This window comes from Phaseolus vulgaris, chromosome 10 (genome assembly GCF_051622355.1).
Source record: "Phaseolus vulgaris cultivar YP4 chromosome 10, ASM5162235v1, whole genome shotgun sequence".
NCBI classification, from domain to species: Eukaryota; Viridiplantae; Streptophyta; class Magnoliopsida; order Fabales; family Fabaceae; genus Phaseolus; species Phaseolus vulgaris.
The window spans coordinates 44,660,407-44,687,595 of NC_143507.1; the positions used below are offsets into that span (position 1 = coordinate 44,660,407).

Below are 27,189 nucleotides of genomic sequence, written 5' to 3' on the forward strand. Positions count from 1 at the left end.
ATTCACCCAATCAAAAGTGTGATCATCATATAAAATTTTAATCACATTCTTTTCGACCATTTTTGTTTTTCTTCACTCTTCATCGTCTATGCATAATTATATATGATTTTTCTCATCTATTAAGATCACGATCTCATAAAAAGAATATCTATTAGAAATTGAACTTGAGGTAAAACAATAAAATTTCATCTTTAACCTGGTCCTCCTTATCATCATAAAAGAAACATCTACCTCATTTACATTAATATCTATATTCTAAATAAGCTATTAAATTATTTAAAATTAGTTATATCACAGTCTTTCAAGTGTATAATTTACCACCTTATCAATTTTTAATGATTGTCTTTCATCAATTTTCTATCACAACTTCTTAAAATTCTTCTAAAGAGAGTCATAAAACTTATAACAAAATCCATCATCAACATAACCTATATTGAATCTTTCTCTTTGGCTTGGAACCAAAAACTCTCATGTAATTATACTTGATATTATAAAATCAATTTTTTTGACCTCACTGTCCAAAGCAACAATAGAATTAAGATTAATAACATGCACTTCAATTTACTATGATCACAAATAAAAAAAGAAGATAAAAAAATTAACTTCAAGACAAAGTTGTTATTATGAATAACTTATCTTTCTATATTTCAAATAACGATCCAATCGTGGAAGATAAAGAATAACTTCTTTTGAATTTGTTGCCCATAAATAGTGAATAAATCTGTAGTTGCAATTCAAAAATTTATATTCTAGTAAAGATACAAATGCACAATATATATTTTTTTCTTTCTTATAGTCAATAATGAGTGTGTTGTTCATAATTTTAATATGAAACCTCTCCACTTCAACAAATGATAAACAAAATCTCTATACACCTTTGAATCTATCCTCTGTCCAAAGAAAGGGAACCAAAAAAGTCAATTGAAACACCTAATGGTGTTAAGTTCTAATGTTCCATACTTGGATTAAAAAAAGAGAGAACTGAAGAAGAAGAAGAATTGTGGGTTTATTTTTGGCCAACTTGCCCAAAAATAAATTGGATCTCCCCTGAAATTGTTATAAGAAAATTTAGAATTAGAGTTTGTTATTGAGGCAAATACATGGAGTGCATAATCACTGTTGTTGATTGGGAATTTGGCATGATTTGACTTATAGAATTCAATGGAGTCATGTTCTTTTCCCCCTAATGTAGCTAAAGTAAATAAAATAAAGGAAACATTCAAATGCTGGCAATGGAACTTAAGCATTTTCTTTCAGCTTCAACAAACAAAATATTTCATAGAAAAAAATGACCTAATAGCACAAACTCTATCTAAGTAAATTTATATTACTCAATGTAGCATAAGCAAATACAGTGAAGAAAAAAAATTAGCTACCATGAATTCATTAGAGACTTAAAAAAATTATTAGTTTCTAAATTAATTTTTATTGTTGATAAATAGTTTCTAAATTAGTATCTAATTAACTACCAAATTTTTTTTTACTAAATTTATAATCTAAATAATTGGTACTTAAAATAAATATGAGACATTTTAAGAATATTTCAACCTATTCCATGTAAACAGTATGTATATGCATAATTCTAAAAAAATCTAAAAATCATCAAAATATATATATATATATATATATATATATATATATATAAATCCTATATAGTTATCACAAAATTCCTACTTACCTCAACTGCTCACCTATATAAACAAAATTATTATGATTTCAACTATCATTATTACACTCAATTAAACCAAAACAACTAAATATACACTACAATACAATAAAATAAAGAAAATAAAACGAATTTTTAGAAATCAAAATAATTAGTTGCAATAGTAACTAAATTAGAGACCATTTTAGAAAATATTTTTTTTCTATTATTGTTAAATAGTTTCTAAATTGGTATCTAATTAGCAACCAAGGTTTTAGTGACCAAATTTAGAAATTAAATAATTGGTAGTTAAAACCTTGGTTGCTAATTAGATATTAATTTAGAAACTATTTAACAATAATAGAAATTAATTTAGAAACCAATTTTTTATTTAGTTTCTAAAATAGTCTCTAATTTAGTTACTATTAGAACTAATTATTTTGGTTTCTAAAAATTGTTTTCTATTTCATGATAATTTTTTTTAGTGATAAAAACCCAAAACAACAAATAAGTTTATCATGATTTAAATAATAATAACTATTTTGAAAAAAAAAAAATGAGCAACCTACAAAATACATATGTTTGACTGAAAACATATCCTCAAAATGTATTTTGAATAAAATATTATATATATCTCTAATACTGTTATTATATATTATCTGCTTAAAGGACTCATTGCAATCAAAGTGAGACATAACTTAAAATAAAAGATATTTCCAACATCAAGAACTAAGAAACCCTTACTTGGAAAAAGACATTCACCAACCAAGTGCTTCTATAATTCAAGGATTAATCTGATTTGATGAAAACCAATCCATTGTGGTGAACATGCAAAAATGTTTGATGCACAGAACAATGGTGTTCAAACCTAAGTTTTAGTTTATTGTTCTTGAGCCATTCACTTAACACGGTGCCCTATTCACTAGGCCTCGAAGACTTTCCAATAGGCTTAGCTGTGATATAAATGTAATGACAAATTACAAATTAATTAACTCAAATGCATTATGTTACGTCTTTGGATATTTAATTTTCTCCCTGTGATTGGTTGTGTGGTATCATAAAAAAATCCATGCACTTGTTTTCTAACAACATCATCGTATTCGTATACCTATTTCCTTGTGGTTTGTTTTAATCGATGTAGGTTGTACCATGGGAACTATAATTTCCCATTAATATTCGAGTTTTCAGTTTTGTCTATATTGCATGTCGCAAAGCAAATTTGACTTTTTTGCTTCCATCACTATCTTCCTTTTTCATTTCTTATGAGATTCACGATTCATACATTTCACCTATAAATCATTTTTCCATTTATAAATTCTTTTTAATACTATCCAATTTGGTTGAAAATTAATATTATAAAACGTGATGGGATTTTAAAAGTGTTTGCTTTTCAGAATTATTGCTCACCCTTATCTTGAGTTATAATTAATTTATGGATACGTCAATGGGAGATCTTAACCCTTTATTTGGGGAATATGAAAAATGAAAAAATGTTACTCTTTTATTAATTTTTTTGAAAAAAAAAAGTTTTTTAGGACCCTATAAAAATTTCCCTCTTAATAGGGGAAAGGGGAACTTAATTTTTTCTGCTTTTGCTTCTTAAAATTAAATGTTTTTAGTAATATAAAAAAATGATAAACAATTTTATCACTAGAAGAAAATCATGAAAAAAAAACTAAAATAATTAGTTATAGTGACTAAATTACATACCATTTTAGAAACTAAAAAAAAATTTCTAAATTTGTTTATATTATTATTAAATAGGTTATAAATTGTTATCTAATTAACTAGAAGGTTTTAACTACCAATTATTTTTACCAATTATTAGTAGCAAAAACTTGTGTAGCTAATTAGATACTAATTTAGAAATCATTTAACAATAATAGAACCTACTTTAGAAACCAAAATTTTTTTAGTCTCTAAAATGATCTCTAATTTAGTCACTATATAGTAACTAATTATTTTTTGTCTCTAAAATTAGTTTTTATTTCATGATTTTCTTGTAGCGTAGGTTGTGAAAAAGTAATTCAGTAGAGTAGTTTAATATTTAATAAATATATTTATTATACAATTTATTTATTTTCATAGTGTATTCTTTCACTTATTCCTATAAAAACATGCCTTATACTTTTATTAATTTATTTTTTTGACTTATTTCACTTATAATTTAAATTCAGCAAATCTTTGACGTTATCATTTAAACAAAATTAAAAAAATTCGCTCTCTTTTATGCAACTAGATATAAAAGGAAACCTCTAACTCACTGTTACCTGAGTTTTTATCTAATGTAAAAAATAAAAAACCCTTTTCTTCTTATAAAAACTAAGATGATTTTATTAAGTAAATCAGAAAAAGCAAAGGCCTAACACTGCATAGAGACACATCTATATATAGTATTTGTAGTTAGTTGGGGAAATTAAGGTTAGAAATATTGTAAGATGAGGGATTCAGAAGCAGTTTGTGAGGTTCCTGTTGTAGACTTCACTGATAAGGAGTTGAAACCAGGTACAAGAAAGTGGGGTTCAGCATGTGAAGTGATCCGAAATGCACTTGAGGATCATGGTTGTTTCTATGCCTTGTATGATGAAGTTCCTATGGAACTTTACAACTCAGTTTTCACTCTCATGGAAGAACAATTTGATCTTCCATTGGAAACAAAAATGCAGAAGATCAGTGACAAACCCTACCATGGTTACTATGGACAACATGCTCATGTTCCTCTCTATGAATCCCTAGGGATCAATCATCCATTGACCATGGAAGGAATTCAGAACTTCACCAAACTAATGTGGCCTGCTGGATATGATCATTTCTGGTATTGTTTCAGATTCATTTAGTTATGTTGCTTCATTTTTTATTTACATTTCTAGTCATTATTTCTATATCTTTGTGAATGATGTTGTCTGATCATTAAAAAAAAAAATCATTCAATAGAAATCAGTTTTAAAGATAAAAAATAATTAGTTGGTATATTGATAAAATTAGATACTATTTTAGAAACTAACAAAATTATTGGTTTCTAAATTAATTTCTATTATTGATAAATAGTTTTTAAATTGGTATCTAATTAAAAAAAATATTGATGTTAACCTCTCCAAAAAATTCACATAAAGACTAAAAGGGAGACCCTAAATGATAATTAGAGTGAGTTTAGTGTCCCTTTTAGTTTTTGTGTAGGTTTTTTGGAAACTAACATCAATATTTCTTGTAATGAATTTAGTTATCCATGTTTTTGCTACCAAATTTAAAATCTAAATAATTGGTAGTTAATTATATATCAATTTAAAAATTATTTATCAATAATAGAAACTAATTTAGAAACCAATAATTTGATTAGTTTCTAAAATAGTATATAATTTAATCAATATAAGAACTAATTATCTTTGATATTTAAAATTAGTTTCTATTTAATGATTTTCTTGTAGTAAGTGTATAAATTTTTTTCCTAGTGATGCTATTGTCTCTAATTTTTCATGGTGTGAACAGTGAGAGTATGAGTATGTATGCAAAGCTGCTTGTAGAATTGGATCATATGACGAAAAGAATGGTGTTTGATGGGTATGGAGTGGAGCAAAGACACTGTGATTCCCTTCTGGAATCAACCAACTACATGCTTCGGAGCTTCAAGTACAGACTTCCACAGAAAGATGAAAATGATTTGGGATTGCATGCTCACACTGACACATCCTTCTTCACCATTTTGCATCAGAATAATGTAAATGGTCTGCAAGTCAAATTCAAAAATGGAGACTGGATTGATATTGATCCTTCACCCTTCATGTTTCTCATCCTCGCAGGCGATGCATTTAAGGTTGTTACATTTTTCACAACTTTTTATTTATTTATAAATATGGTTCAATTTAGGGATGATCCAATCCTTATACAACTTACCAAAAACAGTCGGCCAACAAACTACTGACCAAATTACTCTGAAACAAGAAACCCCAAAATCAACCACCAACAAACTAAAATCAAAACTAAGTCGAGTTTAGACAAATCATAAGTTCAAGACACCAATTTGAATAAGAAAAGCAAGCATATGAAATTTTAGAGGAAATCCAATACCAAACCTTCAATTGAGTCAAAGAGAAAGTCTTTAAATGATTCGTCACTCCACTTTTAAAAATGACATTGTTTCCAACACACTAGATCTCACTAACTACCACAATCCAGATATTCTCCAAGACCAAATTAACAGAATTAAAAACATTGCACTAATTAAACGACAAGAAATGAGAGTGAGGGTTTTCAGAGTCACCCGACTTCAACCCTAGCCACGCATAACAGAGACTCCACACTAACCAAGCGAAACGACGAAAAAAAAACAAATGAAAAGAATTTTCTTCTTTTTCCATCCATGAATATGAAAATGTAATGAATGATTCATATAAATTTGACAGAAACTTGGTGTTGTTCTTGAACTATTATCAGGTTTGGAGTAACGATAGGATACACTGTTGTGAACACCGAGTGATCATAAGTGGAAAGAAAGAAAGGTATTCGATGGGACTGTTTTCACTAGGTGGGAAGATGGTTGAAACACAAGAAGAGCTTGTTGATGAAGAACATCCAAGGTGTTACAAGCCATTTGATCATTATGAATACCTAAGTTTCTGTGCAACAAAAAAGGCCCTTCAATCTCACTCTCGAATCAAAGCATTCTGCGGCATAGACTCTGCTGATCAGAACTGAAAATCACATGACAATTGTCTTGTGTTCATGCACCTTCATCACAAAAGGTGGCTTTCTCACTTGGTTCTTTGTATTTGCATGCTGTTTTTTATTTTATTTTTTAGTTCATTAATCCTATTTCTCAGTTTATTTTTTCTGTCATCACAATTCATGAATCTCAATGGACATTATTGTTGAATTAATTTTAGATTATATATCAGTTATGAAAATAAGATGAATAAATTATATATATAGCTTTTGAAGTTATTACGTAAGCGCTTATGTAAGGGTTGAACCCTTATGTTTGGTGCATATAAAATTGTGACCTTATTAATTAAATAAATGTTGTGTACATTTCCCACAAACATTATGTGAAAAACTCTGATCCTCTCTTTCAATTGTTCTTATTGTTTTTATCTTATCTCTGATATCTTCATCTGATTTATCACTTTTCACTTCATGTAAAAGTAAATCTTTAAAAGAAATTTCAAATTTAATTGTGCTCAAATTCAATGAAATGTTAATTTTTATTTCTAATTTATTTTTAAATAAACACTACAAGAAAATCATGAAATAGAAACCCATTTTTAGAAACCAAAATAATTAGTTACAATAGGAATTAAGATAGAGACCATTTTAGAAACTAAAAAAAATTGGTTTCTAAATTAGTTTCTATTATTTTCTATTATTGTTAAATAATTTCTAAATTGGTATCTAATTAGCAACTAAGGTTTTAACTACCAATTATTTAGAAACTATTTAACAACAATAGAAAATAATAGAAACTAATTTAGAAACCAAATTTTTTTTTAGTTTCTAAGATGTCTCTAATTTAATTACTATTGTAACTAATTATTTTGGTTTCTTACAAATTGTTTTCTATTTCATGATTTTTTTTTAGTAAGATTGCATGAATAGTTGGATTTACAACAGAAAAAGTATCTTTATTGGTATCTTTATTTCTACAATTCATTTTAGAAAATATTCAAAATTGTTAGTTTCTAAACAATGCACGATTTTTTTTATTAGGAGAATTTTCCCAACAATCTTATAGATTAACTATGAATATGAAATTTTTTATATATAAGAGAAGCTTAAACAACTAGTTTAAATAGAAAAAAATTACCTTCCAATTTGAGGATATTTATAATATCACACTTGCAGGATTCACAAATAATATCTCTATTATCCTGATACTCATTTTATGGTCATTAAACATAAATTATCTCTATACTGAATTTCTTAACATACCACATATAAGTTATGTAAAACGTAATTTCTTATAAAATATAATTCCGACTATGTTCAGAAAATAGTAAATATTTCGAATTCACTAAATTACAACTCAGTAATTATAATTTTCATCTACTAAAAAACATTTAATTATAATATACTAATAATAGTAAAAAAAACATATTATTATTTAATCACTAATTATTATAATTAAAAATTACTTATTTTATAACAATAATTACTTAAAAAATCGTATAATAGTGTATTAAGAACCGAACAATATGATTGTGAAGACAAAAACACATTTTGAAGTATACAAGTCAAATCTCAACTTTTTCGATTAAGAAATATAGAATCTTATAGAAAAACTAGAAGATTATGATTGTTTGAACAAAACATATATAAGGAAAAAAAATCAAATTTTTTATCCAGAAAAGGAATAAGAAACACAAAATCTGATATAGAACCTGGAAAACAACATCACATATCTGTAAGAGGGAAAAAAAGCAAACAGTGAAAGTTATTGTTATCCATCTATTTCTGGAAGAGGCAGAGAATAAGAAGATAAAAGTTTACAATCTTAGAAATTATGAAATTTTATACTATATAAATGAATGTAAATTTTATTTTTTAAACTATTTTATAATATTGAATTAGGTTTATTATTTCTTAATATGGTATGAGAGTCATTTATAGTTTATCATAGTAAGAGTTTGATAGTGTTTTTAATAGATTCGATATTTTCTTTCATTAATGTTTTGGAAATGGATATGGTGCTCCAACAACCCTAGATTTCTCTATGCAAAGATAAAAAGTATGTTTTACGCTACAAGAAATCAAGAAATAGAAACTAATTTTTAGAGACTAAAATAATTAGTTGCAATAGTAACTAAATTAGAGATCATTCTAGAAACTTAAAAAAAATTGGTTTCTAAATTAGTTTCTATTATTCGTAAATAGTTTCTAAATTGATATCTAATTAGCAACCAATGTTTTAGAAACTAAACAATTGGTAGTTAAAACCTTGGTTGATAATTAGATACCAATTTAAAAACTATTTAACAATAATAGAAACTAATTTAGAAACCAATTTTTTATTTAGTTTCTAAAATGGTCTCTAATATATTTACTATTGTAACTAATTATTTTGGTCTCTAAAAATTAGTTTCTATTCCATGATTTTCTTGTAGTGTTAATTGTTATAAAAAATAATTTTTAAATCATCATTACACACTATCTTAAAAATTAAAAATTTGAAGTAAAAAATGTGTAATAGATTTATCAAGCATTATTTTAGTAATTAAATGCACTAGAAGGCTAATGAGGAAAGAAAAGATAGTTTTTCACAAACTACAAAGGTAAGAGGTATAATTAAATACATATACCATATTTGTGCATTGTTTATGAAGCAAGAAAAATGGTCATCCCCTAATATATATATATAATCTCACCGTTAATAAAAAGTTGTAGAGAAATAAGTACAACTAATACTTTGGAAATATTAATTTCCTAACTCGTTAAATCATTCCATTTTCTATAACAAATTATTTATTTTTCTTAAACTTTTAAACTTTTTCCATTCCTCAAATTGTTAGTTTGTAAATAAAAGTAGAAAAAATAGGTTTGATATTAAAAAATAGGTTTGATCCCAAGTATTTTTGTTAATGATAGAGGATAAAAAGTTGCAAAGAAACTTGGAAGGAACGAAGAAAGGAAAAAGAGAAAGCCAACACTTTTTAAATTTTGATAATTGAAACTATTTCGCTATGATTGGGTCTACATCAAGAAATTTTATTTAAAGGGAATTCGTTAACCGAATCTAATTTGCACTAATTTTTGGAAAGAAACTAAGGATAAATTTTTGTTTTGGAATTGAAAGATATAAATATTTTTATTTAAAAGAAAAACTAGAATATGAAGAACAAAGGAACTAGCAATATATAAGGAGAACTCTATTGAAGTAATTGGGAAAGTTTGGAATATTTCCCAAGTTATTTATAATCTTCAAAAGTGTTTGTTATGTTATCATATATTTTTCTATTTTTTTTTTATCATTAACATGGTTCAATGAATTGTATGAAGCTATTTTTAGTTGTGTGTTTATTTCTTCGCATTTCTTTAAAAAAAATTATTGAAGTTTCTAAAAGAAAAATGCGATTTTAAAAACTTTCAAGTTCTTGTTAGGGTTTAGCGTTAGATGTAACCAACTAAACTCTTATGTAATTAGTATTGTTTATATTTATATGTCTTTTCATTCAATGTTAGTAATGATTCTTATGATTTGATCATCGTAGCTTGATATTTGATTTATTCGATATTGACAAATATTTTTTGTAATCTTGAACAGAATCAAAATACCTAATGAAAATTATATTTAGGAATGGAACTTGACTCAATAGTTGTCTTAAATTCTTGTTGTGAAAGAAAGTTTGCTTATTAAGTGTTCAAGGAATTATCGCTTAATATGAAGATTAGGCTCATTTTACTAAGGAATTAAGGTTTGATTATATTTCTAAGGTGACTTTAACATTAAATTGGAAAGAATTTGAGTAATTATATACATAAGAATGAGATTCAATGAAGTATAACCCTAACAATAACCTATCATGTCATTTCTTATCTATATCCATAGTCAAGATTCAATGTTGCAACCAAAAAAAAGAAATGTAGTTAATAAAAAAAATATCCTAAAAAAAAAATCAAGTTGAATGAAGGAGGGTCTCATGAAAAAATTTAAATACTTTTTTTTTTACTTTTTTTCTCTACATGTATACACGCTCTAGTCCATAAATAAAATATTTTGAAACTCTAAAAATACATCTCTTACTTTTCTAAAATATATTTACTATGAATAGAAAAACAAACAATATATAATTCATTACAGTAATCTACCAAAAAAATTCTATCACTCGTGTTGACAAAAAAAAAGGAGCCTAATCTATCGCTTTTGGAAGTTGAAGGCCTTGATTGAGACAGCAAAAATAATAGCAAACAACCCTGCAAAACCAGAAACCATGATTGCAGAAACTCCTATGAAGTCATGTCTGAAACCAAAATAACTTCTTAAGAACTCTTGCACTGAAACATTTTCTAATTTCATCACATTGGTTATATCTCCAAACTGTGAGGCAACCAACCCATATATGGTCCATGCCACAGGACATGCCCAGTAATACCACCTCCACCACACAGGAATGCTCTGTTACAAAAGAGTTAACAAAAGTGAGACATCATAAATCTTGAATTCCTTCATACATATTGTGTATTCAAAGTTATGAAGCTCGGACATGCCTTTTTAAATGGTGTATTCGTGTCAGACACACTAGACACCGACACTTGTACGACACTCGCGTAAAACACGTATCCGTAAAGTATAAAGTTCAAAAAATAACTGAAACATACTTGTACACATAAATTCATAATTATATAATATATAGATCCTTGTTCCCGTGCTCTACATTTTAGAGATTATATGTATTTCCGTGTCCATATCCGTGTGTCGTATCAGTGTCCGAGTGTCCGTGTCAGTGTCTATATTACATGTGTCTATGTTAGATAGATTCAAAGTTTGGCAATACTTACAGGTCGTGCAATGACAAATCCTGAAAACAGGTTCCAGATTCCATAAAATGCAGAAGCCACAACAGAAGCAACATGGTGATTTGGTGTGACTGCCACAGTCATCATGCCATAGAAGGTGAAGTAGCACAATGTGAAGTACATGAAAAACAAGTACCAAAAAAACTTCTCTAAAGTCCATTCAAATCCCATCATGGAATACACTATGACAGAATATGTTGAAGCTTGCACAAAAATATAAGGTAGCTCTATTAAAACCTGTGACAAAAAGGAGTGATTTGTGTTAAAATGGGTGTGTAAATTATACTTCCTTTATGAAAAAAAGTGATCTCATTACTTGTGCAAGTGCATAAGGAAATGCAGAATACATTCCCGCAGCTCTTTCTCTGTAAAAAACAGTTCTTCCAATGGCTACTACAGGTTGTACAGAGGAAGAATTTTGGACACCAACAAAGAGAACAGCATTATACATTGAACCCATGGCATTGAATAGGTCCTGTCTTCTAGAGCTGCAAGCCAATGAAAGGAATCAAAACTTGAATACAAAAGCAAAATTAGCTAAATTTGATAGATTATTTATCTTTTTAGAAAAGTTTTCATGTTAGACATCACTATGACATCTCAGACTAAAACCTCAAGTAACAACAATCATCTGTATCACATGAAAAATGTATTACTATTTGCCTTACTATTTTCAAGTTACAGAAATTTGACTTACTATTTGCCTCCAAGGTCCCAAAACATAGTTCCAAACATCAGAGCTGTAACAGTAGTTGAAAGAAATCTGACAGCAGTATATGGTGGATTTCGCCAATATGACCAATGTTGTTTCCATAAGCAAGCTATACATTGAACCAAAAGTGACTGAGCGTATTGAGTAGGAAACTCAATATCTTTTGATCCATGACCAGGGTTGCCAAGTTCTGCTATAAGTTGCTTGTTTCTCCTGAAGAATAGTCATTAGTGTATAATAGTCTAAGCCTTTGTCCAATATGAATCCATACACATACATGTGTGTATGTGTAAGTATAGTTAATAGAAGTTCCTACTATACATATTAGCTTACCTATAGAGCTCAGAATTTCTGTATATTTCATGAAAATCAACACCTAAAGTAAGTTCTTGTGCTGGAGTTGTGACTTCCAACATCCATGTTGCTGGGTTGTAGCCATCTTTGATTTTACTAACCCCTTCAATGCTCTGGCCAATACAAAAGAATGAAAAAGAAGTAAATACTAGCAAAAGTATAGGTATCTACTTTAAATAAGAGGGATGATATATCGACAACCTGCTCTACTATACAACCTCTGATTGATGATATAAAAAAGAATATTTTTGTTATTTCATACAAAAATTGAAATTTTAGACAAAGAAAGAGGATTGTATACTGGAACAAGGTTGTCAATGTATCATTTTTCTTTAAATAATGTTGAATTGAAGAGTCACCAACCTCAAAATATTTGATCAATTGGCTAGATTGGCGTCCCAATGGCCCAACATATATTTCTTGTCCTCCACGCTTCATTAGGAATAACTAAAGTAACATGTAGCATATGTTAAACACAAAGCCTAATAGAGAAGAACTATGAAACACTTCTTGAAATATCTTATCATACCATTTCTCACCTCATCAAAAGCTTCAAATATGTCTATGCTTGGCTGATGGATGGTGCAAACAACTGTTCTTCCTGTGTCAACTGTGTTCCTGACTGTTCTCATAACAATTGCTGCAGCTCTAGCATCTAACCCAGAAGTAGGCTCATCCATGAAAATTATGGACGGATTAGCCACTAATTCAACTGCTATTGTTAGCCTCTTGCGTTGTTCTGTTGAGAGACCACTCACACCAGGCAACCCAACCAGTGAGTTCCTCAGTGGGTTCAACTCCACAAGTTCCATGACTTCCTCTACGAACATCTAAAACCACGTTCAAATCCGTAAGTGACAACAATTATTTGTTTGCCTATTGATTAGTCACTTCAGATCAAAATGCCAATTCTTTTTATTAGTACATTCTTTTTATTAGTATTATGAAGTGTACTTTAAATCTAATTCAACCTCATAAAACCGACTTAAAACCGACTTATGAGGTAAGGTTTGCATTCACTTATATACTGTGAAAGACTCTAATCTCTAGTGGACGTAGCATCTCCAACAATTAGAGTACAACACATTAACTTTGTCCATTGCTTTGGACGATATTAGTTTAAGAAAAAGGAAAAAACCATAAGGAGTTGTGTTTTGACTCTTGAGTTGTAGCTAACCTTTCTAGTCTTGGATTCAACTTCTGCTGTCAAACGAAGCCATGCAGAGTATACCAAGGACTCATAGACGGTAACATGAGGAGAGTGGATATCATTCTGCTCACAATAACCAGAAATACGAGCAAATGTTTCTTGCCTTTTGGGATAACCAGAAACTTTTATGTTTCCCTCAATATACCCACCAGTTTTTCTTCCAGCTAAAACATCCATCAATGTAGTTTTACCAGCACCACTTACACCCATCAAAGCTGTGAGAACACCAGGACAAAATGCACCACTCACACCTTTCAAAAGCACCAATTTCTCCTCCCTCACACCTTGCTCCTTCATTTCCTGCCAATCCCAAGGATCACGTTTTAGGTAAATTTAACTAAAATCACTATTAGAAACCCAAATGTTAGTTATAACTTTCAAGTGACTTACTTGTGGCATATCAACAGAGTACACTATTTGATCAAATGTGATGGAATATGGTTCAAAAGGAAGAACCATTCCTCTATTCTTTCTGCGGCTACAACTCACAACAGAATTAGCACTTCCACAACTTTCTGCATGACAGTGAAAAAACTGTTCACTTAAGCACATACACTGAAATTCAAAATAGTAGATATAAATAAGATATATCACCTAAGCATGTTAATTCTTCTTCTCGAGCTCTCCCATTAGCCATGCCACCTTCTGATTCAGTTATTGTTGCCTGTGGCTTATCAAATGCTGCAAAAACAATGTATACGTGTTGATCAAGCTTTGCTTTGCTACAAGAATCTTGAAGAAACAAATGTGAAACTACTCACGATTTAGGTAAGAGAGAGCCAAGGTGTACATAATGTTGAAGAGGAAGATAAATCCAATCAATGCCCCAATTCCTATCCAGTACCAATATGCATGTGTGAAGAACCCACGAGACTCCAAAATTTGAATTCCCAAAGTCTTATTTGAATTTGGGGTGAACTGTAATTGCAAAACAAACATATTAGGCTCATACTTTTTTAACATAAAGTAAGTAATCTCTGTAGTTGCTGGTTAAAGAAATTACGTGGTTCCAACTATTTCCAAGGAATTCATTCACCACTATTGCATTCTGTCCATACATTAAAGGTGAGATCCAGTAACCCCAAATCCACCACTTCTTGATATCATCTATTTCATTTCCAGTTAAACAAAGAAGCATTAGTATCAACCTATGAGGCTCAGACACATCTCTTTAATATCGTGTCCGTGTTGGACACACGTATCAGACACCGACACTCGTAGGACACGTATTTCTAAAGTGTCCAAATCAAAAAATATTTGTTTAATTTCTGACAATTCTAATACAATTTTAACATAATTTTAAAACAAAGAAATACAATTTTAGAGATTATACATATCTCAGTGTTCTTGTCCATAAGTGTCTAAGTGTCTGTGCATATCAACTACCATTATGAGATGATAGAAACAACTTCGTGGCACTATTAATTGAACTTACTTTTTGACAGAACGAAGCCACCCAATGCAAAAAGAATGAGAAGTGCAAAGGACCCAAATGTGTTAGCCACAATCATGTTCCTACCAAGTGCTGCAATAGCTCGGAACAAACCAGAAGACATTTGGTTTATCAGTAGTAGCACAAGGTACTGCTTTAAAAACCTACATAAAGAATGAGAGTTCAAACCAAAAGTAAAGACTACAAGCAAATAAAGCATAAATGGTGTTCATTCAATCGAAATAGATGAAGGGAACACGTTTACCTCCCAACATTTGGATCAAATCCTATAACGTAGTAGGTGAGAAATACCCAAACAGCAGCTTCTAAAAATGTAATAGGGATCTTGAGGATCCATGAGGGAATGGCATATGCCCATGAAGGATAAAATAGAAGGTCTCGTTGCTTGTAGAAAATAGGAAGCTTTACAATGGTCATTGAAATCTCAGCCAACCCATTAAACATAAGAATCACTACTGCGAAAAATAGAGCACCAGTATAAACGCCTCCATCACCCATGTTATCCCGATGCATCTCAGTTCGCAGAAACATTGTCATGGTCAATATTGCCAAGGTCGTAAGCTATGCAAAGCACAGACAGAAAAATCAAAAGTAAGCAAAATCACTATAATTTCAAATATATCAGCATTGAACGATTATAATTCAAAAGCATTTATCAGTAGCCATTCAAAGGTGAAACAGAAGAAAAAAATGTGCATTGAAAGTTGTTTTTGATGTAAACAGAAAAATATGGTTTTAGAAAAAGTGACTAGAACTCACCTGGAACAGCTTGAAAAAGTAAACAAAGGAATTCCTTTTCATGAGCAAATACTCTCTTGAGATGTTAGCCTTCAACAATTCCTTCTTGTTCACGCCATACCTTTCAGTGGTTAAGGCAGCTGGGTGGTTCTTGGACTTGTCAAATGGAGTTGCAAGCTGTTCTCCAATTCTCCTCCCAACATGGAATGACTGAAATGCCTCAGCAAATTCAGTAACAGTTACAAACCTGTATGGTTCATCTCTGTGCATCCAATACTGCTCTTGATCCTTTCTTGAAGTTACCTGTGACAAGACATCAGATTTATGTGCATGGCTTGTTAGAAAATTATGTAAATTCATTTTATAATGTGATTCATATGAAATAGATGTTGTGCTTTGGGTTTTCAATATGATTCAATAAAATAAAAGATTAATGCAAAAAGTTATATATCTTATCATACTTAATAAAACCTTATCCAATGAAAATTAGAAAAGAATAGGAATCTGCAAATAAGATTGTCTCATTGTTGGTCATCAATAAAGGGTGTGACAATAATAGAATTGTCAAGAGATAGATTGAGAAAAGGAGATTAAAGAAATAGTTCACATAGAAAATCTCATGAATCAAAGTAAGTGTTGTGTTTATCTCTAGTTTGTAAGATTCTTACTATGATAATGTGCGTTATTGTTTATTACTGTAAACTTTTGATTTTACATCGCTTTCAGCAAAAACTTCAAACGAGAGATGCAAAAGAAAAACTTTGACTTACTTCTTGTAGAAAGTCAGCAACACCTTTCCTCTCAGGACACTGGAAACCAACAGATTCAAAAAATTGAAGAACATGTTCACGGGGTCCTTGGTAGACAATTTGACCATCAGATATAAGAATAATGTCATCAAAAAGTTCATAAGTCTCTGGTGCTGGCTGGAGTAAAGAGATAACTGCAGTTCCATCAAGAATGTGAACATATTGCCTGAGAGACTTCACAATTTGAAAAGTTGTGGAACTGTCTAAACCAGTGGATATTTCATCCATGAACAGAGCATTTGCTGGTCCAACCAACATCTCCCCTGTAGTAACCCGTTTCCTCTGTCCTCCAGATATACCGCGCAACATTTCATCCCCCATCATTGTATCAGCACATATATCCAACCCCAAAATCTACATAGTATCAAAAGTAAACAATTTGTCGGTTCATTTCTAATTTAGATTAAAATTTGTCATATTTGAAGGCACCATAAGCATATATTTATACTATTCTTTGAAGCATGTTACCTTCAGAACATAATCTGTTACCAGACTTGCCTCCTGGCCTCCGGTTGCAGCTGCCTGGTATATCACAAGACAATCAGATGCAGAGATATTATGTCCATGGCTACAGAGCTAGCTTAAATTAATGCAACATGAACTGATCATTTTATCTTCTATTAAGAAGAAGTAGACTTTAAGCATAATTCAACCTCATAAAACCTATAAAGTGAGGTTTGCATTCACTTATATAGTATGAAATGTCTTAATCTCTAGTCGAGAGTGACAGCTCATGCGTGAGACAACATATTATGAATGGTCCAATAGCAGGTGGCCTGATAAGCCCAACAAACAATCGCTAGGATAGGCTCGAAAATGTATACCATATTAAGAAAGTGGACTTTAAGTTTAACTCAACCTCATAAAACTGGATTATAAGGTGAGGTTTGCACCTATTTATATACTATAAAATGTTCTAATCTTTAATCGATAACATCTTTTTTACCTTCATGTAGACATCAATATCCGGGTCAGGCTTGATCTTTGCTTCTTTTTCTCTTCTGGCCAACTCAGATAGCAAGTCTTGATCATAACAAATAACAAATAGTGAAGAGAAGCCACACATTAAACACGAATAAATCGGTAGGGTGAAAGTAGGCATGGTTTGATTAAAAAGAAAAGGCAAATGGCTAACCATAACGTGTTCCAACTCCTTGGCACCTTGCTGAGAATGCCAAGGTTTCCCTCACTGTCATTTCTCCAATATGAACATCATTCTGGCTAATATATGCAGCTGTTCTCTGAGGAACAAACTCGTCCATTCCATGCCCATTATAAGTCACTCTCCCAGATGCCTAGAGGACACAACAAAGCCATCTAAATTAAACCAAAAACTACCACCTTCTAATACACAAAAGTGGAAACAACACAAAAATTGTTTTTCACCTTAAGATTTGGATCAAGTTTTCCTGACAGGGCTAAAAGGAGTGTGGTTTTTCCTGAACTTGGAGGACCCAAAAGCAGTGCCATCCTGCGAGGTTTGATTATTCCACTCACGTCTTTAAGGATAGTAACATGTTTCTTTTTGCCTGAGAGAATATGGAGAGAAGTAAAGACACTCTAAACAAGCAGAGAGAGAAAAATTGTAAGAGAGTGAAGCAAACTCAAACAAAGAAACACAAAAGTCAGAGGCTAGAATCTTCCAAATGTACCTCCACCATATTAGTCACAAAGTTCACAAAAGTAGGCAAAGCTCTGCTTCCCACATAAGCCTCTGCATCAACATGTAAGTGCTCATATCGAACTTCGATCGTTGGAATATCAATCCCAACTCTGAAAAAGCACATTTCAGAAACAAAATAAAAACACAACAGAAACCATATCACAGATTATCATGATACATTGACAACTCCAATATACAACGTATTCTCGTCTTTTTATATAAAAAGTTGAAATTTTAGACAAAGGTTAAATTGTCAATATATCATTTCTCTTATAAATAATAACACTTCAAAAAGAAAACCAAAAATTGTAAAAGACAAGCATAAATCTTTACCTATCAATCCGTTCCTTGAGCTTCAACAGAAACTTCTCATTATCCTCTTCAGCAACATTGATCAACCTGTCCAAAAGTTTCTGTCTTTCTCGAAATCCAAGTTCAGTTATGTCAATCTCACTGGCGACACCACGTGAAGTGGTCAACAGCCCTTTCTTCAAACGGTTGTAAGTGGGGAGTTTCTCAAGTGCAGCCCATTTCAGAGCTTCTTCATCAGCTCCCTCTTCATGCTGAGATGACCTCGAAAAACCCTCCATTATGCTCCTTCTCCATGCAGTAGAACTGCTCGCACGTAAACTATTCCTTGCTCTGTATATATCACTCCCCTCCATCCCCTCTTCAAGGAAACTACAACACCACAACCTTTGCAACTTCACACATGCACTCACAAACTTCTATGATGCGAGATGAACACTAAAGAACAGTGCTTTTTATAGCTAGTTCAAATGTACAGCAGCAAGAGCAACTGCTAAAGTAAATATGAAAAAAGAACATTAGTTTTCTCTGATGTGTTCTCAGTTTTCCTAACAACGAAAATGGAAAGTGTGTGGTTATATACACAGATAACTGTTTATTCTTTCTTATGCAGAAGTTTTGTTCTCAACTTAGAATTCTCTTTGCCCAATTGTGTTCTCACATTGAAGTAGGAAAAAGTCAAAACTAGTTTGATAAACATAGCAGGTGGAAGGTGTATGTCCTGTGAGAAACCCCTAGAGTCAAGCCGTTGCATTAATGCATGCATGCTATTTTGGTTACTGACAATGATAGTACTTCTTCTTCTACGTGTTAATGGCCGGTATTAGTGCTACAACCGAATTTTGCTTTGGATGAATGGATGTTGTTGAAGGTTGAAAGTTGAGTCTCATTAAATGCATCTCATCTCATTTACCATGGTAATACTTTTCACTTTCTCCTGCAGATTGTGTCTTCCAATCACTGTGACAGTGAAGTTTCATATATGTAGATTCATCATAAATTTATCTGCTCTGAAATTGTCTGTATTAATTACAGTTTTAAATACAACTTGAGATTCGGACACGCTTCTTAAATGCAGCAGGTTCTGTGTTGGATACATGTATCGGACACCAACATTCAAATCAAGTATCTAATTCAAAAAATATTTGTTGGATTTCTGATCATTCTAGCACGATCCTAACACATATATAGATTCGTGTACTCGTCAACTACCATTTGATTTTATTTAAGATGCAGTTAATTGTATAAAGATCATAGAAAAAGAGATATGGGTGGGAGAGTTTATAGATAGTTACTTCAAAACAGTGTTTGATCAAAACATTTTTACTTTAACATTCTAATGTCAAAAAAAGTAATTAGATTTACGTGGAAGATGTTGATCAATTTAAGAAGGGCAACGACAATCTAGAAAATTAGGTAGGGCATTCTCGAATAAGTCCAACGTTAGGAGGATCGAATCTAACGTTTAGCTTATCTGGTGGACCAACTACACGATGTTGGCTAAACTTAGTCTATTGTCGCATGAGAAACACTAACGGTACAGTTTTTTTTTTCTACAAAAGGGAGCTGAACGTTCACACCAAAATCCACCCGAAAACCATACTAGACCAAACACAACTCACATGGAAGAGTTTGGTAGGTTACCAAATATTAGGTTTTATATTTAATGTTTTATGTGCAATAAAACAAAATCTCATATTACTTATCAATCAAAATTAAGACTAATTTAAATAGGTCTACTAGTATCAATAATATAATATTTCATATATATGAGTCTAATTGATGCACTCTCTTTTCGAAAAAAATTTAACCTCAAATTCGTTGAGATAGGATTACTAGAGTCAATCACTGTATTCAAAGTATTATCTGTTTTGGAACTTGGAACTCCGTTATGATCTTTTCCTTACAAGTCGTCTTGAAATATTAAGGAATGAAGATGTATTTAAATTGTCTTTGGCGTCGACTCCTAAGTGATGTAAGACTATTGGGCGTAATGGAACAGATTCCAAAAACGAATTCTCGATCTCCAAGGAAAAAGTAGTTTAAAAAATGAACCATTATTTCCTTAGCCCTGGGGGAATTTGTTCCCCTTAGAGCTTAACTTGGAGACTTGTTTCAATACGCTCAATAGTCTCACAGGAGTCGAGGTCAAGGATAATTTAAATACATATCTCTCTTAACTTTTAAGACATCTTTTTAAGGACAAAATTCACTACAAGAAAAGCATTAAATAGAAATCAATTTTATAGACTAAAAATAATTAGTTAGTATATTGATAAAATTATATATTATTTTAGATACTAAAAAAATTATTGGTATCTAAATTAGTTTCTATTATTGATAAATAACTTCTAATTGATATCTATTTTTGTTGTTAAAATGGTTGTTAAAACTTAAGTAATTAATTAGATACCAATTTAGAAACTATTTATCAATAATAGAAACTAATTTAGATACCAATAATTTTTTTAGTTGTATCTAATTTTGTCAATATATCAACTAAAATTAATTTCTATTTAATGATTTTCTTGTAGTGATCGTGACGGAGCTCCGAGCTCTAAAACAGATAATACCTCACTCACATGCGGTGATTGACTTAATAATGTCATCTCAACAAACTTGAGGTGAGGAGCAAGTAAGAAAATATGATATGAGTAAATTTTGTAAATATTGAACAAAGAGAGAATGAAATGAAAGATTATCTATATACTATTAATACACAAAAATGTGCTTGAATTTTTTTAATCTCTCATACATTTTTAAGTTTGATTTTGGTCGTCAATAAAAAAATAAAAAAAATCTTCTCTAATTTATTTTTTTTACTTTGTTATTGGTTTCTAAATTTGTTTAAATATGACTTTGAAAAGTGAAAGAAAGTGATTTAGATAACACTTAGAAATAAAAATTTATTCTGAATAAAAAACAAAAAGTTAAATATTAAGGATGAAAAGAAAAATTAGAAATTTATTGGAGACAGAAACATATTTAAATTTTTAAGTTTTATTTTTTTCTACAAATGCTTTTATTGCAGTCTATTTACAGAGAATGTTAAACTTGTATTTTCCCATGAACACTTCAGCTAAAATTTGAAAGTATTTGATTAGGCGTATAAAAGTGGCTAATAACCCTCCTGAAAACCTTTTTTAAGCTCATTTTACTTTAAATAAGTTTTTTTTAAGCCATCGAGCATCTCAACTCAATTTTTAGAAGATGCAGTTCAAAAATAAGGCACAATAACAGTAAATCAAGCCACCATTATGCAGTACCACAACTCACATCATTACAGAAAAGTTCATCAAGCTAATTAGATATGCTTGCACATGTTTTGATACCTAATGATTTTTACTCTAGTTCCTACAAAGTTTTCTTTATCCTTTAGTCTATTTAACTAAGTGGTCTGATTTTACTATCTTATTACAATTTTTTTGTCTTTATTATATATAAAGATTACAAAATAAGTAACTTTTTATATGAACTAAAAAAACCATGATATTTCATATGCCAAAAACATATTTGATCCTGTAAGATATAGAATTCTATGGAGTAGTTTTGGGTGTTGAGAGTTTATATCCAAAGAATGCAGGAAGCTAAAAGAGTATGATATATTATGCTTGATTATACTTCATACAATTTTTCTGTTTGGATTAAACTTCCAATCCTAACATGTCGTGTATGAAAGAACTCATAATCTATGTAGTCCAAACACTGAGACAAACACGGATACAAAAATACGTATAATCTCTAAAATGTAGGATACGGAAACACAAATATATGAATTATATAAATTGACAATAAAGATTTAAGAATTTGTTTCTTATTTTTATAATCATACTACAAATTTATACAATAAGTTTGAGTTTTTAGAAAATTAATATATTTATTCTTTTTAAAATTGTGTTAGAATAGTGCTAGAATTGTCAAAAATCCAATAAATATTTTTTGAATTGGACACTTCACCAATACATATCTTACATACTAGTGTCGATGTCCGATACGTGTGTCCGACACGGACACGCCATTTAAAAAGAATGTCCGAGCCTTACAACTTATAATCCATAAATAAATCCATTCCTGAGAGCAAAGATCGGAGAAAAAAGCATAAGAAGTTGAAGAGTGTATAACCAAAACAAAATTCACTTGATTATTCAGTACGTGAGCAACCTCATACAAAATAATACATCCACCCAAAACTCTTACCTACTTTTCATACATGGGAGTACAACAGCTGTTGTTAGTCAGTAATTCTTAAGTTTACATTACTCTACATCAACTTGCTCATTCTCTTTTGCAGAACCACCATTGATACCAGGGACTAGTTCAGATTCACAAGCTCTAGAAGACAATCTTTGGTATCTGAAAGTTGGGAGAAGCTTATACTTTCCAAATGTCAGAAACTGACTCAGCTTCTCATAGCTCCATCTTTGTTGAGTATACACCACAATTGCAAGAATAATAGCAGTCAGAGAAATAGCAATATCCCCAAATTTGGAGTAAAAATCCAAATTTGGATTGACAAATTCAGAGTCCTCAGAGAAGTAAGGATTTGAAACTGGAGCCCGAATGCAATCATATATATGAGGAAGAAGTCTGACCACAGTGATTCCAACAAAATATAGTTTTCTGAGAGGTTTGCAATCGATATGCCAGAATAGATTCCCAATAATTTGAGGAAGCAAGAAAAAGTCTTCAACAAGACCAACATATTCCTCCAATTCTGTTGCCCATCCCGGCAATGGATGAGAATTTCCTCCATCAACCAAATATGTCTCTCCTGTGAGATTCTTCTTGCTGCTCTTTGTGCCATGAATTATCAGAACAATAACATACCCTATCACATGCATGAAGAAGGTACAAAGAAATACCCTTTTATCACTGGGGACTCGATGTGGCTCAAGAGGGGAACGTGTTTGCAATCTGATGCGAGACTTCCATACCTTCTGAAAAAGTCGCAGAGTTATCAGCAATGATACAATCAACAACAGTTTCACAGTGTAATCAATGACATGGAGCCACTCACTGCTCTCCAATTCACTAGATGACACATCATAAGATTCAGAAACCATTTTCTTAAAGAGTGCCTCTGCATCTGTGACCAAAGGAATGGTATACCCAAGAGCTTGAACACCTAGAACCACTAGAGAGATATATGGAAGAGAATCCGCACTATGCTGTATATAAAACAGTTGGCTTAAAATGCACCCAATTGCAAATGAAAGTGTCAAGAGTCGAAGAATCCCTTCAACACCTCTGCGTGAGAGAACATCCTCACGTTGCTTCCTGTATACGATTGGAAACGTTTTGAGTTTTATTGGATCGAATCTAAGGGAATCATCATCACTCCTTTGACTTTCTATTGATATTGTGGCTCTGGGATCGACTAGCCACCGAGTTGTGGTAGGAGGATAAGCCACAACCACCTCAATCAAACAGTCCATTCCAGCCTCAAGATCATAACTCTGATATAAGACGTTCCATGAAGCTCGCACGTCTCTGCAACCAATTAGATACATTTTTCCAACATGTGGATCATAAAGACCCTCCAGAAAAAGCACAGAGAAGTTACTGTAACCTTTTCCAGCAAGACTGAGTTGTGCAGATACATTTATAAGAAGTTGTTTTTCTGTATATTCAGCAGCCGTAGCATGATATGGCGTTTCCTGTTCAGATGTTGAACCATTTTTAGCATACCAATAGCGTCCAAACAAGGGACCAGTGGAGAGAATCTCCAGTTGAATGTCAACTCTTGGGGTCAAGACATTAGCCAAATGTTCAGGAAATCCAGAGACATGATAAGTGAGATCTTCTGCAAGAAGAGACAGACTATCTTGGAATGCCTCATTGTCCTCAAGTTTGGGGAATGTTAGCAATGATTTCTTGATGACAGTTGTAAAACTGAAGGGCTCATTTTTTTCTAGGACAGCACCAGCCAAAATAGTTTTGGAGTACTTGTAATTTGGGTTAGTGAGCTTGAAATAGTTCCAGAGTTCTGAAGGTAGCACAAGTTGCTCAAACGATAGTGGAAAGAAGGCACTACTGTTACTAATGGGAGACATAGTTCCCAAAATAATACTATGTTGCTTTAAGGAAAAAGTGGTAGGAATATACATAGAGATCCGAGTATTACAGTTACTCCCTTTGGCATCAACAACTCCTAGGCAACCAACCATGCAAAGCTGTCCACTAGAAGACTTCCAAAACCCTTCTGCAGCAAGAGACGTGCTAGGCCCAGATCTTTTTGCTGCAGTATACTCATTCTCTGATGGAGAAACTGCTCTGAAAACAGTTGATACCCTAGTAGAACCAGTATTACTCTTACCAGCTTCTTGCTCACAGATAACATCCTGCATATAAAGTTTAACACCTTGAAAGCCTCCATCAGTTGATTTGATTTCCTTATCTGACAAAAAAGGACCTAATTTACTGCAGAAATCATCTGTGCCATTACATCTCCAGTTTGGCACCACAGACAAAGGTTTTTCTCTAGTAATTTCTTCAAGGATTTCACAAAACCTTGCCCCTTTGTAGACACTGATGCCATCATCCGTCAGGTTATCTTTAACTGGGTACGGATTGCATGCTTTGGATACAATCTGTTGTGAGCCAAATGTGTACTTTGCTGACTTGCCCAACTGTGATGACATGTGAACAACATCAAAGTATTTAGAATTGGACTCCCGGTTCAAGCTTCTTAGCTCTCCACTGATCATCCTGTTTGTTAATGTGAATGTCATTGGATACCGAAGAACAAGCAGAATTTGATCATCTTCTGACAACGGTATGTCACCCGGATTCTTCATCCATTGCCACGGGTTGGCAGGGTCAGCCTCTCGAGTTGGAAGCATAGTGTTCCCTAACAAACACAATACCCTTTCCCCACCATTTTTCCTTGATTCAGTGTAAATCCCTTGAAAGGGGATTGAGAGCTGAGAATGGCTGGGCCACAAACGAAACTCAGGATTCCCATCAAATGCATTGTCCACAAAATTACCATCTCTAGTAATGCCAATCACCATGAAACCATTGATAGGAATTGACTTCTTCAAGCGGTGGTCAAGATCAACATCCGATACCCAAAATGAGACCAAGTTCATCGAAGCACGGTCTTCAGACAAGGTTCCAGGAGATTTGCTAGCATCAAATGGCATTATGGGAAACTTACCCCCATCCTGCCTCCAATCCCCATTCACAAAAGAAAACTCTCCTTTTATACCACTAACACTATATTCATATCTCAATTCAGATGAAGCAGACAACACAGAAGCACACTGTTTCTGAACTTCACTCATGCGATCATACTTGAAGGTCACATGGGAGTTCCTCTCAAAACCATACATTCCCTCAGGGAAACGTGAATTTGCGTGAACAAGTACCCCCAACAGGTCACAAACACACCAAAGGACAACAATGGCTGAAAATGGAAACTTCATGATTCCGGGTGACAAAAGGATTCTAACTTTTCCTGACAAATCCCGAAAACTAAATGACCCAGATGGTTTTTTTGTCGAGATTCAACGAAAAATCGAACTCCATTACATCCACGACACGACTACCACTACTACGCGTGAAAATGCAGGCAGCACAAAAAATCAAGCACAGATCAGAGTGTCAGAGAAGATCTAAAGAGACGAAACAAAAACATTACAAGTCAAGACAAACTCATCACCAAGTCCAAAACAAGTGAGAGGACAAACCTGAATCAGACACGGATCAACAATGGACAGTGAAAAGATGAATTGATTTGGATTAGGAAATAGGAACATAGAAAAAGAAGCAACAATGGACTTTAACGTAAGATCAAAGACTTCAATTGAATTGAAGTAGAAGCTTTTGCCTCTGCTTGGTCTTCCTCTTCCAGATCCAAACTATTTTTTTTCCTTTTTTTTTCATTTTGGAAAAATCGAAAGACAATATTCATTTTTTTTTTAATTTTCAATTTCTTAGTTTGGTGGCGGGTATTTATCATTTATCAACCACATTTTTTTAGAGAATATTTAAAGAAATCGAAAGGCCATGTATGAACTAAATTTAATAAATCCACTGTATCTGTTAATTCTTTATTAAATTATGCTTGCTTATACATAATTAATTAGTATAAGAATAAGATAAGAACAAAACAAATTACTATTTAATATTTGTTACAGACTATAACAAACCAAAAATTATTATTGTACTATATGTAAAATCAAATGTTGATAGAATACTATATAAATTATATTACTGTCAAAAAATATATGAATTATATCCTCAGTAAAAATATAAACTGTTTTTCATGAGATAATGATAACAACTTGCAATTTTAATAAAACTTAATATAAAATTATAATTTAATAAATGTTTTGTTTAACTATTACATGAATTCTTTGATTTTTTTAATGAATGGTTTCAATTTGAAATTGTTGAAGATAAAATTATAAAGTTATTTTGAAAGAAAAGGAAATAGAGGTATGTGTATTAATTGGGTAGGGTATATTTAATAAATATCCAAACTCAGTAGGGCCTCTTGGCTTAAATAGGGTAGGGTATATTAATTGTATTAAAATTGTATAATTGTAAAAAAATGAATATTAAGTTTTCATAAATATCAAAATTACTTGTTAATAAATATATGAGAATCAAAAACAGGTTTAAGTAAATATAAATATATACATTTTGAAATAACCTTTCCAAATTATATATATTACAGAATAATCATTATGCAATAAAAAAAATCATTTTAAAGAATTGTAAAATTCATTATATTATTTTATACGTATTTAATGTTCATTTTTGTTATGTTTCTTTTATTTTTATTT

At 31.5% G+C, this 27,189-nt stretch overlaps 3 protein-coding genes across 6 annotated transcripts; 1 reads left to right on the top strand and 2 right to left on the bottom strand.

Annotated features, from left to right (window-relative positions):
• The first annotated feature begins 4,033 nt into the window (after positions 1-4,033).
• LOC137819674 (putative 2-oxoglutarate-dependent dioxygenase AOP1) lies at positions 4,034-6,529 on the top strand. Its single transcript, XM_068623593.2, has 3 exons — positions 4,034-4,460; positions 5,132-5,456; positions 6,077-6,529. Exons 1-3 carry the CDS (start codon positions 4,084-4,086, stop codon positions 6,335-6,337), a joined length of 963 nt encoding a protein of 320 aa, XP_068479694.1. The 5' UTR covers positions 4,034-4,083; the 3' UTR covers positions 6,338-6,529.
• A 3,739-nt stretch (positions 6,530-10,268) lies between these two features.
• LOC137818821 (pleiotropic drug resistance protein 1) lies at positions 10,269-19,261 on the bottom strand. Of its 2 annotated transcripts, none has more exons than XM_068622438.2 (22): positions 18,422-19,261; positions 18,078-18,198; positions 17,812-17,985; positions 17,561-17,720; positions 17,372-17,448; positions 16,894-16,947; positions 16,387-16,779; positions 15,638-15,919; positions 15,123-15,439; positions 14,861-15,021; positions 14,429-14,532; positions 14,187-14,343; positions 14,020-14,106; positions 13,816-13,940; positions 13,393-13,725; positions 12,755-13,045; positions 12,579-12,662; positions 12,195-12,328; positions 11,847-12,074; positions 11,466-11,637; positions 11,132-11,386; positions 10,269-10,748 (listed from the first exon to the last, which is right to left on the bottom strand). In XM_068622438.2, exons 1-22 carry the CDS (start codon positions 18,751-18,753, stop codon positions 10,488-10,490), a joined length of 4,302 nt encoding a protein of 1,433 aa, XP_068478539.2. In that variant the 5' UTR covers positions 18,754-19,261; the 3' UTR covers positions 10,269-10,487. The 2 variants fall into 2 exon arrangements, with proteins under 2 accessions (XP_068478539.2, XP_090152111.1); XM_090295985.1 differs by having other exon boundaries at positions 17,812-17,954; positions 18,422-19,190.
• A 3,254-nt stretch (positions 19,262-22,515) lies between these two features.
• On the bottom strand, positions 22,516-26,390 carry LOC137818468 (PII, uridylyltransferase (DUF2921)). Of its 3 annotated transcripts, none has more exons than XM_068621915.1 (2): positions 26,089-26,390; positions 22,516-25,952 (listed from the first exon to the last, which is right to left on the bottom strand). In XM_068621915.1, the coding sequence occupies exon 2, from the start codon at positions 25,822-25,824 to the stop codon at positions 22,654-22,656; it is 3,171 nt and encodes a 1,056-aa protein (XP_068478016.1). In that variant the 5' UTR covers positions 25,825-25,952; positions 26,089-26,390; the 3' UTR covers positions 22,516-22,653. The 3 variants fall into 3 exon arrangements, with proteins under 3 accessions (XP_068478016.1, XP_068478018.1, XP_068478017.1); XM_068621917.1 differs by having other exon boundaries at positions 22,516-25,949; positions 26,089-26,328; XM_068621916.1 differs by having other exon boundaries at positions 22,516-26,013; positions 26,089-26,327.
• Positions 26,391-27,189: the final 799 nt, after the last annotated feature.

Excerpts from the sequence above, each read along its gene's own strand:
- LOC137818468 (XM_068621915.1), bottom strand. The coding sequence starts at position 25,824 with ATGAAGTTTCCATTTTCAGCCATTGTTGTCCTTTGGTGTGTTTGTGAC.
- LOC137819674 (XM_068623593.2), top strand. The coding sequence starts at position 4,084 with ATGAGGGATTCAGAAGCAGTTTGTGAGGTTCCTGTTGTAGACTTCACT. Across the intron at positions 4,461-5,131 it reads GCTGGATATGATCATTTCTG|TGAGAGTATGAGTATGTATG; the intron begins GTATTGTTTCAG and ends TGGTGTGAACAG. Across the intron at positions 5,457-6,076 it reads TCGCAGGCGATGCATTTAAG|GTTTGGAGTAACGATAGGAT; the intron begins GTTGTTACATTT and ends AACTATTATCAG.
- LOC137818821 (XM_068622438.2), bottom strand. The coding sequence starts at position 18,753 with ATGGAGGGGAGTGATATATACAGAGCAAGGAATAGTTTACGTGCGAGC. Across the intron at positions 16,780-16,893 it reads TAACAGATTATGTTCTGAAG|ATTTTGGGGTTGGATATATG; the intron begins GTAACATGCTTC and ends GATACTATGTAG. Across the intron at positions 12,663-12,754 it reads TATTTGAAGCTTTTGATGAG|TTATTCCTAATGAAGCGTGG; the intron begins GTGAGAAATGGT and ends ATGTTACTTTAG.